This window comes from Diaphorina citri, unplaced genomic scaffold, assembly GCF_000475195.1.
Source record: "Diaphorina citri unplaced genomic scaffold, Diaci psyllid genome assembly version 1.1 scaffold1918, whole genome shotgun sequence".
NCBI classification, from domain to species: domain Eukaryota; kingdom Metazoa; phylum Arthropoda; class Insecta; order Hemiptera; family Psyllidae; genus Diaphorina; species Diaphorina citri.
This window is the reverse complement of record NW_007379344.1, coordinates 4,981-17,760: the sequence shown is the minus strand read 5'-3', so window position 1 is coordinate 17,760 and position 12,780 is coordinate 4,981. Positions and strand designations below refer to the sequence as shown.

The 12,780-nt window shown below is 37.4% G+C and overlaps 1 protein-coding gene across 1 annotated transcript in view; it reads right to left on the bottom strand.

Annotated features, from left to right (window-relative positions):
* Positions 1-3,027, bottom strand: part of LOC108253483 (vacuolar protein sorting-associated protein 18 homolog) — a 10,656-nt gene extending 7,629 nt beyond the window's left edge. Inside the window, exon 1 of the mRNA XM_017447528.2 lies at positions 2,760-3,027. Within this exon, the coding sequence (XP_017303017.1) occupies positions 2,760-2,898 (139 nt within the window). The 5' untranslated portion in view covers positions 2,899-3,027. The remainder of the gene's footprint in view (positions 1-2,759) is intronic.
* Between the last annotated feature and the right edge of the window lie 9,753 nt (positions 3,028-12,780).

Below are 12,780 nucleotides of genomic sequence, written 5' to 3'. Positions count from 1 at the left end.
GGGAGAAATGTTCGGGAACGTTCGGTTTTTTTTTCTTTTTGGCTGTCTTAAGACTTTTCTGTCGATATTCTTGTGGAATTTTTTTCGGGGACAAATGATTAACTAAATATTACTATTATTGTTTCAACAGCTATTATTTTCATTTATTGTAGTTGTAGAACCACATTTACTATTCACTAAAGCTTACCTACTTCACTTCAGGGTAATCTGAGTGTGAAATCATTCTTCTTAGGGCGTTTTTTCACTTTTAGTCGGACGAAATTTCGCTGGAAAAACCTTCATTTATCTACCTTCGTCTACAAATTTCATGGGTAATAAAATGGGCCGTCATTAATTCCAAACTTTCATTTGCTGTAAATATAAATTACCTTACTAATTCCCCTCATTGGGGAGAATTTATTGTTTCGACCTGAAGGCCTTTACAATTTACAAATGATTTTATTGCTAGGTGGGTATTTGATTTTTATGTTGTTATTATTATATTTATTTCCCCCACCCCTTTGGGCATTTTCAGCGACCCCCTTAATCCTGATTTCCATTAGGTTATGCTCTAGTCAAGTAGATATGGAAAGCCAGCCGTTTCGGGAACGAACCTTATCTGATTGGGACAAAATCCGGCCCGGGCGGGAATCGAACCCGCGACCTAGCGCTTACAAGGCAGACGTTCTACCCTCCAAGCTAACTAGGCCATCAATCCTATCTAATAAATCTAAAAATTCGACCGTTCGACGTTCGTTGAACGTACCATGGACTGGAGGGTGACCTGAAAGTTTTAGTGGGAATTGGACTTAATGAAGGAAAGGCTTCTAAACTTTAGAGTCTAAAACCATCTCTTTCTTTTCTGTTTTTTCAATTTATTTTCTTTTTGTCCAAACCATATAGGTACCTACCCTTTTCCATAAAACTCAATTTTTCTCTCATTTAGTCCAATAATATTGAAACGGATTTCTAATTCTGCAGAAAATACAACCTTTTTGTTTGTGCTGGTGATGAGTGGATTTTTAAATCCTTCCACACACTATTAAATTTCAATTGAACTAAGAGTATTAGAAGGTAAACATATATATGGATACAGACATAGATACATATTATAATACGTACATAGGTTTTACTACCTCTGAAAAGCTTTCTCAGCTTTCTTGACACAAATCAAAACATTTGGTCTGGGGTAAGCTTGTGAGGTAAAATTGGTTTGCAGAGTCTTTACGTACAGGGACACTGTAAAGGTTCAGTTAATTAAAAACCTCCAGATTTCAATTCAGTACCTAATAGTAGGTTTTGGCTTCATGTGGCTTTGGTTCATGACCTTGAGCGTATGTTACTTGTAGGTGTATTTTCTTTAGATGTATTTTCCTTTCAGGAATTTTTTGGATTCAGAACCGATTCCGAAGGCGCCCCATCTTGTGATTTAGTACAGGCACACCTCTTCTTGATCCTAGAATTCCTAGGTCAACAATCTTGCATTCCTCCCGAGTCAATCTTCCAAGATGGCGGACCAGATTCGATTCGATCGAGACATGTCTCTTACCCCCTCAGGTCGAGCAGTCCTCACCCCTTCCTCATGAATAATTTATGCTCCCGGGGTAGAAAATTAATCAGGCCGAACGTTTTCTCAAACTCAAACACCAAGACGAGAAAAGTAAGTCGACCAAAGTGACTTGAACGACCGGCGAAAACTTCGGGAACTTTGAGGCGAAAGTTTTGGAGGGGAAACTTATCGAAGTTTTAGCCTCCCAGTTTAAGCGTCTCCGGCAATGTTTATCTTGTGGAAATGGTGTGGGGGGACGGGATCGATTGGGGAATTGAGAGCAAATTTAATGACACTGTTCGAGGAAGTAGTTTCGTCGATTTACGGTCGCGCTGCGCGCTCCCGGGGCTTCGAGGGGTTGTGCATGTGGTCGCGCTTCGCGCTCCCTTGTTTACGGTCGCGCTGCGCGCTCCCGGGGCTTCGCGGGATGTGTTAATACATCCATTGTTAGGACTTTTGTGCTCAAGCAGAGAACCCTTTGAAACTATCAGCCATCTAGGCTGATTAGGGTTAGCTGTTCTTCTCCCTATTTATAGTCGCACACCAGATGCTAGTCTACTTTCTGTTTAATGTCCCCTAGCTAGACACACCTTGTTATTATTATTTTAACTTACCCCTTCTCAAATCAAATCTGATTCCATCTACTTTAGTATAGTAAAACCCCCAAAAATATACCACTTTGTGGCATGAAAAAAGCCCTAGAAATTGATTCGTTAACTTGGACCCATGCCCTGTGTAATTAAATGGGACACTACAAACTGAGCTACTGAACAGAAACTCACAGAAAATTTAGTAACTAGTCACCTGGGTGATTCGCATGATAGTTTTCCAGACTTTTGATGATGATTGGCCAAAAAGCAAAATTGTTGCTGGTGAGGGAGGTGGAGCACAATCAGTATCCATAATGACACTGAACTAACTAGGAATTTCAGTTATTTTTTATTTTATTTGAGATAAGTTACTAATGAGTAGCCTCATGTGTCATCATCGGAATCTAAAGGCAAGGCATTGTCCGTGTAGCCAATCATGTCAGTGTCACTGCTCTCTTTAAGTAGTTGTTGATATGAAGTGTCAAGATATGATATGAAGAGTCAGGTTAAAAATCAGTAGTAAGTAAATACATAGTTACCAACTGGTTGAGTTTCTTTCCAGTAGTTCTGTGTAGATGTACTAAGACTGTAGACATCAGCCCAGCCTATAGTGAGCCTCTCAAAATAAAAGGAGAAATTACCTTCAAGAACATCAGGAGCATTCAGGTTAATTCTAAGCAGAACATTATTGGCCATAGCAAGAACTATTGTGTTTCCTCCCACAACAAGATGAGTAATCTGATTGGTTGGAGAAAAGTTTACCTTCTGTTTGGTAAACATTGGAGTTTCATCCTCCAACTTTATGTTGACAAATCCAGTAATAGGCTGTAACAATAGTAAATCAGGTAAAAATCTAGGACATCAATAGAAATAAGGCAAAACAACATTGATATTGATGATGAAAAATATGAAACATTTTATTTAATAACTTATTACAGATATGCTCGTAAGTCAATGTTCTGTTTACAAACTGATTGGCCCATCTTCGAATAACAACAAATTATTACAATTCTTTCACCTCCTTTTACTGCCCCTAATGGACATGCTTGCTGTTCTACTTATGACAACTGATAATCTTGCTTTCAGACAAGCCATTACATTGGAAAAGGCCTCATTAAGGAGCGCGGTAGCGCTCCGCCCCGCCAAGTCAAGAAAGTTTGACGCGCTACTAGAGATATTATATACGCGACAGGGAAAGTAGGTATCCGTTTTCAGGTAGTTGTAGAGGGACACCTACAAATGACGGAAGAAAACGGATTGTGTGTGTGTGTGTGTGTGTTGGGGTACAAAAGTAGACCAAGTTGAAAAAAAAAAAATCATCAAAAATCATTTTCAGCTGCTGCTTCTTTGACGTTGACCGCTCTACAGCCTAAACTACGGGACCGATTTTGTTGGTTGATGGCTCTGTGGCTCATTCTTTTTCTCGTGGGTGGCAGATGTGCCTTTTCATAGTTTCAAGGCCCTCAAAGGGCCTCTTTGGCCTTGAATTTGATAAAAGACTAATTTTCTCGTTATTATTTCGGTTTTTAACTGACGGGGTGATAGTTTTTAATGATGGATAGGTCTTAGGACCAGTCTTAGGTTTGTAGGGATTGTTTTTTTTTTTTTTTTTTTTTTTTTTTTTTTTTTTTTTAAAAAATTTGCGGCTTATTTGACATTTTTCTTTATTATAATATCCCTGTTTATACACTGATGATGCCCAGTGGGCGAAACATGTCTGTTTTTCTATAATATAAATACCCTACCAACCCAGTGAAGTAGTATAAGTTATTTCTTTTACATCTATATTTAGTATTTTTACCATGATTTCTTCCTCACACTTCCTTTTCAGCTTTTTTGACCATGTTAAAACAAGGAAAAAAACGTCCCCAAATGACAGAGACAGAGCATCGAGTCACATAGGTCAACCTGTCGGTTTCCTATCTCTCTCTCTCTCTCTCTCTCTCTCTCTCTCTCTCATCTCAACCAATACATCAAAATATCCCATCAGTCATTGACTTAGACCTCTCCCTCTCTCTCCTCCTTCTTTCTCTTCCCATTCTCCTTCATCCTCTCTTTTTCAATCTACATAACTCCTCTTCTCTTGCTCTCTTTTTCCTTCTTCCCACCGCCTTTCGTTGATTTCTCTCCCTCTTCTTCTTTCATTCTCTTTCCCGTCATCCTTTTCTCTCTATCCTAATCCCTCTTCTCTCTTGATATCTTTCTTTACTTCCACTTCAACCTCATCCTTTCCTAGCTTTCTCCCTTCTCCTCTTTTGTGTTAATCTTCCTCTCCTCTTTGGCGACCTTTTCGTCCATAGCCCAGTCCGAGCACGTTTCATATTAACGTAGCTTAACGTTGGGCACCTCTATCACCTTTAGCCAAAAGGGTTGGTCGTTACGCGTTTTTTTTTTTCGCCCCCTATTAATCATTCTGAAATGTCCATTTTATGATACTTTACACTTCTTCAAATGTCGTTTCCGGGGTCCATTTTCAGCGCCCCTCCCCTAATAAAAAATGACCGTGTAGCCTCGCTACTAAATACTAACATGACCCTCTCATGTGAGAAATTTCAACATGACTCTCTCCTGTGAGAAATTTAAACATGGCTCTCTCCTCTCTCCTGTGAGAAATTTTAACATGACTCTCCTGTGAGAAATTTCAACAAGACTCTCTAATGTCAGAAATTTGAACATGACTCTAATGTCAGAAATTTTAACATGACTCTCTTCTGTGAGAAATTTTAACATGACCTGTAAGGAGAGAAGAGAGTCATGTTTAATTTTGTCTCCAACTCTTCTCTTTGGACTTTTTATTTTTCTTTAGAGGTATTATTATTTTATTTTTATATTCTTGTTTTTAGAAATTTTCCATGATATGCATTTGTATTTTTTAATAATAACTTTTAACTTGTTTTTAATACTTTTTATTTATGTATTTATTGCTATTAATATTTTGACTGAGAAAAACGAGAATAAAGATTTTTTCTGCCGGTGGGTACTTATGATATCATAATAATATTTTTTATTAAAAAAAAAAAACATTATGGTTGACGTTTCCACGAATGGAACATGCCTTGACATTGCATGAGACTTTCATGTGCATTTTGATTTTATTCTGAGAAATACCTACGAAGGAATAGAAGATGTAGTCATGTAGTGAGAGAACTAGAGGGAGGGAGGGAGGGAGAGAGAGAGAGAGAGAGAAAGAGAGAGAGATTTTTTGAAGAGGTTGGATACAGGGAACTACGAGAGAAAAGAGATTTTATTCTGAGAAATACCTACAAAGGAATAGAAGATGTAGTCATATAGTGAGAGAACTAGAGGGAGGGAGGGAGGGAGGGAGAGAGAGAGGGAGAGAGTTTTTTGAAGAGGTTGGATACAGGGAACTACGAGAGAAAAGAGAGAAGAAAGGCATCCTAGAAGAAAAGCCAGTCGTTCCGAGAACAAACCTTGAGGGAGAGAGAGAGAGAGAGAGAAAGAGAGAGAGATTTTTTTGAAGAGGTTGGATACAGGGAACTACGAAGAGAGAAGAAAGGCCAGTCGTTCCGAGAACAAACCTTGAGGGAGAGAGAGAGAGAGAGAGAGAGAGAGAGAGAGAGAGTTTTGCCGGGAGGAAAAGTCCAAGATAATGTATTGTACTTCTGTAATCTGTATGTTTCCATCTCTGAAAAAATATAGCTCAAATCTTTTCACAAGGCAGAAGGAACGACATAAAATCTTGCAGAAATAGGTGTGTAGAGGTACTAGGTAATGTACTAATGTAGGTGTATAGAATCTATTAAATAGAGAAAAGAGAAGAGAAAAAGTATGAAGAGAAAGCACAATATTTTAAGCTAATAATAAATGCTTTTTCCTTGGGAGTAAAATAACATAGCGGCTCTAGTGCCAGTAAATCCTACTTTGCTTTTTTTTCTTCGGGATTATTTTCGGGAATTTGGGCTTTTTTTTAAGAGGTTTGACAGAGGGAACTGTAACTGGTATGGTCTTATCGTCCCGAAATCGAAGAGAGAAGCAAGACAGGATAGGAGAAAGCCAGCCGTTCCGAGAACGAACATTATCCCATCAGAGTAAATCCTACTTTGCTTTTTTTTCTTCGGGATTATTTTCGGGAATTTGGGCTTTTTTAAGTACTTAGTGCCTTTGTAGGTTCTGTCGGCCCGTGGTGGGCAATTGAAAGAGGGACACGTCCTGACTTTTCCCTCAATCCTTCAAGAATTTGGGCTAGACAAACTTTCCTACCTTGCAGGCTCTTTTTCATTTAGGTTCTTTCAAAGCAAACTGCATTTTTTCTTCTTGTTCGAACTTTATTTACATTTTACTGTCACTAATCATCTAGGTACTCACTTCTTTATCAATCCTAATTTGTAGACTAGCGTTAGGCTGTTAGGTATAGATATCTAATTATCTACCTACTTTTTTTTGCTGTAAATGTAGATAAAAAATAAATAATAATATTCACGAAACAGAATTTTCTGAAGGTTTATTTACTTATTATGATTATTTTTTGTAGGGTAAAAAATGAATAAATAAAAACATTGCGTAAATGGGTAAATGGGATGGAAAAGGAGCAAAAGTTGACGTTTTTTTTCTTTTTTTTTTTTGGAAAAAAAGGCGCCGGGAAAAATGACACGAAAAATGGAAAGAATTTAAATTGCTCATATTTATTATTTTCACTTTATTTTCATCTCCCTTTGTTGACAAATGATGATCTTTGGAGCCTGGAGCCTGAGCTTCGCTTTTGAGAGAAGAGATGAAGGACAAGGAGGAGGAGGAGGAGAAGAAGAAGAAGAAGAAGAAGAAGAAGAAGAAGAAGAAGAAGAAGAAGAAGAAGAAGAAGAAGAAGAAGAAGAAGAAGGTGGAAGACGACGACGAGGAGAAGGAGGAGGAGGAGGAGGAGGAGGAGGAAGAGAAGGAGAAGGAGGAGGAGAAGGAGGAGGAGAAGGAGGAGGAGAAGGAGGAGGAGAAGGAGGAGGAGAAGGAGTAGGAGAAGGAGGAGGAGAAGGAGGAGGAGAAGAAGGAAGAGGAGGAAGAGGAGGAGAAAAAGATCAGCATCATATTTCATATTCTGACTTTATTATTTTTTCACATACCCTTTACCTACTATTCATTTTATTCATATTACATATATTCATATTTTGTAGAGTATGTATATTATGTTTAGAACATTATGCAAAATGTTTCATGAATAGAGAGCATTTTTTTTATATATATACATATAACATAAAAAAAGCAAGATAAAAACGTACCAATCAACATAATTAAACATCACATTTTAAATTTTTAATGACTTGAATGTGCATCATTTCTATTTGCTTTATCTGACAGTGTGATCGTACATTCAAACTTCAGAGGCCTTGATTATGTTTCAATGCAATAGAATAGAGTACAAGAGTGCATGCGGATTTGTGTGTTTTAGTCTTTTAGTGCAACAAACCTGATGGTAAAAAAAAAGGATCGAGCGAGGTAGGAAATGAGATAGAGAATGAGTGGGCGATAAAGACGAGAGACGAAGAAGAAGAAGAAGAAGAAGAAGAAAAAATAGAAAGTAATAAAGTGAAGGACAGAATAGGAACAAGTGTTAATAAATAAATTGTTTTCTTGTTTCGACGTAAAGAATTCGAATTCCAGTTTTCAGCTTTCTCCTTCTGTTTCCGTAGTTTTTCTCCAAGTTAAAAGAAACTCAATTTTTCCTCCATTTTTCTTTCCTTCTCTTTCTCCTCCTTCTCCTCTTATTCCTCCTTTTGATGTAACTCTTTTACTTTTGTTTTATTTCTCTTCCTCCTCCTCCTCCTTTTTCCTATTTCCTGTCCTCTTTACCTTCTCATAGGTACTTTCTCCTCCTCTTCTTTTTCTTCCCTCGTCTTATTTCTTTCCTCCTAAGTTCTTTCAATTCTTTCTTTCCCTTTCTCCACTTCTTTTTCCCTTTTTTCCATGTTTTCCTTCCCTCTTCCTGCACCTTCTCCTTTTCCTCTTCCTTTTGATGTAAACATGAAGACGATTAAAGATGAACTTCCTTCTTCTCTTTTTCCTCTTCTCTCCCATTTCTTTCTTCTCTTTTTCATCCCTCTCTTCTTTCTTCTTCTTCTATACTCTCCCTCTCTTCTCTACTCTTTTTCCTCCTTGTCCTTATGTTCTGTCCTCCCCTTTCTCCTCCTCTTCTTATCTTCTTCTCATCCTTTTTACTTTCCTTATCCTATGGGAAGGAAACTAATGTAATCGGGTCAAATTTTCTATGGTCAGTTTTTAGTGCCAAAACACGTTTTGAGGCCCCTGGAGCCTAAATCCAAAGTTTCAGCCATTGGTCCGTGTGTGTGTCTGTCCTTCTGTCTGTCTGTAAACAAAATAGCTCGAGAACGGTAATAGCTAGAGACTTGGAATTTGGCATGCAGCTGTCAAATGTTCAAGGATGCGACACAAAACTTTTGTTTAAGATCGGTGAAACGGTTGGCGGCATTTTACCGCTTTTTGGCGGTTTTCGGTGTAATTCAATAATATCTCGGGAACGGTGTGAGCTAGAGACTTGAAATTTGGTATGTAGTCCACAAATGAGACAAGAATATAACACAAAGCTTTTGGTTAAGATAGGTGCTGCGGTTAGCGGAATTTTGACCGCCTTTTGGCGGTTTTCGACCGTTTTTTGGCGGTTTTCAGCTATACTGAGTAAACGGTTAGAGATATTGTAAAAGTTACTATAGAACATAAAACAAGCATCATTCAATAGGATAAAGAAAGTCGTGTGATGTTCACTCCAGATTTTTTTTTTTTTCCTTCACCTTCTCCTCATCCCGCTCCTTTTGATGTAAAAATGAAGACTAAAGCTAAAGAAGATAAACTTCAGGACGGGGTGTTTTAGAAGAAACATCAGCCAACTAAGAAAATACTTTTTTGTTATTAATTACTTCCTTGAGAGAAGGAGAAGGAGGAGGAGAAGGAGGAGGAGAAGAAGGAAGAGGAGGAGAAAAAGATCAGCATCATATTTCATATTCTGACTTTATTATTTTTTCACATACCCTTTACCTACTATTCATTTTATTCATATTACATATATTCATATTTTGTAGAGTATGTATATGTTTAGAACATTATGCAAAATGTTTCATGAATAGAGAGCATTTTTTTTATATATATACATATAACATAAAAAAAGCAAGATAAAAACGTACCAATCAACATAATTAAACATCACATTTTAAATTTTTAATGACTTGAATGTGCATCATTTCTATTTGCTTTATCTGACAGTGTGATCGTACATTCAAACTTCAGAGGCCTTGATTATGTTTCAATGCAATAGAATAGAGTACAAGAGTGCATGCGGATTTGTGTGTTTTAGTCTTTTAGTGCAACAAACCTGATGGTAAAAAAAAAGGATCGAGCGAGGTAGGAAATGAGATAGAGAATGAGTGGGCGATAAAGACGAGAGACGAAGAAGAAGAAGAAGAAGAAGAAGAAAAAATAGAAAGTAATAAAGTGAAGGACAGAATAGGAACAAGTGTTAATAAATAAATTGTTTTCTTGTTTCGACGTAAAGAATTCGAGAAGAAGAAGAAGAAGAAGAAGAAAAAAAAATAGAAAGTAATAAAGTGAAGGACAGAATAGGAACAAGTGTTAATAAATAAATTGTTTTCTTGTTTCGACGTAAAGAATTCGAATTCCAGTTTTCAGCTTTCTCCTTCTGTTTCCGTAGTTTTTCTCCAAGTTAAAAGAAACTCAATTTTTCCTCCATTTTTCTTTCCTTCTCTTTCTCCTCCTTCTCCTCTTATTCCTCCTTTTGATGTAACTCTTTTACTTTTGTTTTATTTCTCTTCCTCCTCCTCCTTCTTTTTCCTATTTCCTGTCCTCTTCACCTTCTCATAGGTACTTTCTCCTCCTCTTCTTTTTCTTCCCTTGTCTTATTTCTTTCCTCCTTCCTCTTCTTTCAATTCTTTCTTTCCCTTTCTCCACTTCTTTTTCCCTTTTTTCCATGTTTTCCTTCCCTTTTCCTGCACCTTCTCCTTTTCCTCTTCCTTTTGATGTAAACATGAAGACGATTAAAGATGAACTTCCTTCTTCTCTTTTTCCTCTTCTCTCCCATCCTTTTTCATCCCTCTCTTCTTTCTCCTCTCCCCCTCTTCTCTACTCTTTTTCCTCCTTGTCCTTATGTTCTGTCTTCCCCTTTCTCCTCCTCTTCTTTCCTTCTTCTCATCCTTTTTACTTTCCTTATCCTCTAGGAAGGAAAGTAATGTAATCGGGTCAAATTTTCGATGGTCAGTTTTTAGTGCCAAAACACGTTTTGAGGTCCCTGCTAGAGCCTAAATCCAAAGTTTCAGCCATTGGTCCGTGTGTCTGTCTGTAAACAAAATATCTCGAGAACGGTAATAGCTGGAGACTTGAAATTTGGCATGCAGCTGTCAAATGTAACAAGGATGCGACAAGAAACTTTTGGTTAAGATCGGTGCAACGGTTGGCGGCATTTTACCGCTTTTTGGCGGTTTTCGACCGTTTTTTGGCGGTTTTCAGCTATACTGACTAAACGGTTAGAGATATTGTAAAAGTTACTATAGAACATAAGAAAAAGCATCATTCAATAGGATAAAGAAAGTCGTGTGATGTTCACTCCAGATTTTTTTCCTTCACCTTCTCCTCATCCCGCTCCTTTTGATGTAAATGTGAAGACTAAAGAAGATAAACTTCAGGACGGGGTGTTTTAGAAGAAACATCAGCCAACTAAGAAAATACTTTTTTGTTATTAATTACTTCCTTGAGGCTCTTCTTGGTTTTTCCCTTTTCGACTGTTTTTCTTCAGTCTGATGTTTTTTTCTCTTGTTTTACTATAAAGAAGAAAGCAATAACATTGAACTCGCAAACAAATAGCAGGCAGCGTTTGAGTAAATATTTTGCTTTGTTTTAAATGAAAATGGAGAAAAAATAAATTAAACATAGTTCAAATACAGTCATAGTCTATGTTTACAAACTTAGAAAAAAAAAGACGAAAAGAAATATAACTGTAGGTATGATGAAATTGTGTATCTGTATAGAATGCCGGATTTATATACAATGCCGGTAGCAAATCAACTATCAAAGTTTAGTGCCTAATTACCTATATTTGTAAAATTCTAAACTCTTGTAGGTATTGTAATTAAATGAGAGTGTTCCCACTACAAACGACACGACTTTTTTTCCAAACGACAAGTGGGAACTGAACTCGTCTTTTTTGACTCTTAGATTTCAGAAAATTGCATAAAGAACCCCTCGTAAAAAATTCTTTATTATGAGATTTATTAGGTATACCTAACAAGGGAAGGGATTCTTTTTGCCTTTTCTTTCCCTTCGGATTCTATTTTTTGAAACACAATCTCTCCTTCGGAAAGTTGTGAAAATTATTCCCTTAAACTTTGGATCTTTGGAAGATTGCAAAAAGAAGGAATAACGAGGAAGAAAGAAAGAGAGGAAGAGAGAAAGGAATAGAAAAAGGAGGTGAAGGAGGAGGAGGAGGAGGAGGAGGAGGAGGAGAGAGAGAGAGAGACAGTACTGTAGAAAAAAAGAATTTACTCGTGATAGCTACATATCTACGATTGCAAATTCCCATTGGAACGGGTTACTTTCTGGTGTTCTCGTGTTGATCCAGCATCTCAGTGCAAAGTGTTGACTATTGTGGTTTTTTTTGTCCATTTGTTGACGGACATTCTACAGGATTGGCATGCTACCACACAGACCACAAAAGTCCCAAATATAAGTAACCCTGTATGATACTTCCCTATAGTATAATAATCAACCATACTTACACCAATTACGTAATATCTGTAGTCAGAAATGGAGCTCAAGCATGGTAGGGAATGTTAAACAAAATTGACAATCCTGTCACATATTCTTCTTAGTAGAATATTTTGATCTCAAATCCATTCTAGGGTCAAATCGTGACAGTTTCACTTCCTCTCCTATCTTTTAATATCTTTCACGGTAAGAACTTTCTTTTTGGCTGAGGACTTTTAACTGCGTTAAGCATAAATGGTGGTTATTCTTATAGTACCATAGAATGAACACCGTAAGCTCGATAGGAAGCTTGAAATGTAGGTATTCACACAAAGCAGTTACCTACCTACTGTTCAGGTATTTACAGAAAGCACCTACTTAGGCGCGAAAAGAAATGGCAAGATGTCGAATTCGAAAATTCCGACCATTATTTAAATCGAACGAAATTAATACCCTAGCCACCGCAGTTTGGAAAAAAAGGAAAAAACAGGGGGTTCTTTTTAGAATATTTCAAAGCTAAATCAGACTAGATAGGGAATTCCCGCAGTTCGTAACCGCTTTGACCACTGTGAGCACTTTTCAGTCTGGAAGGGCAGAAATATTGCAGTCAGCCAATGAACCTAGATTTTGTTTTCTTTTGAAAATATGTTCTTTTATCATGATTTGTTAAAGTGCGTCTACAGCTACAATCTACCGAATTCGATCAACATCGACTGGAATTGGCTCGTTCTGAAACGCAGTCAACCATCGTTATTCTTCAAAAGGAGACGGAACCCTTTGAAGATCTTCCATCCAGCTGGGCTGATTAGGGTTAGCTGTTTCTCCTCCCTGTTTATAGTACCACAGCTAGACACTACTCTCTGTTTAACATCCCCTAGCTAGACAAAGTGGTCTCTTTTCCTTGTGCCTACAGAACGCCACATTCTTTAGGCCAGGTCCGAAAGGGAT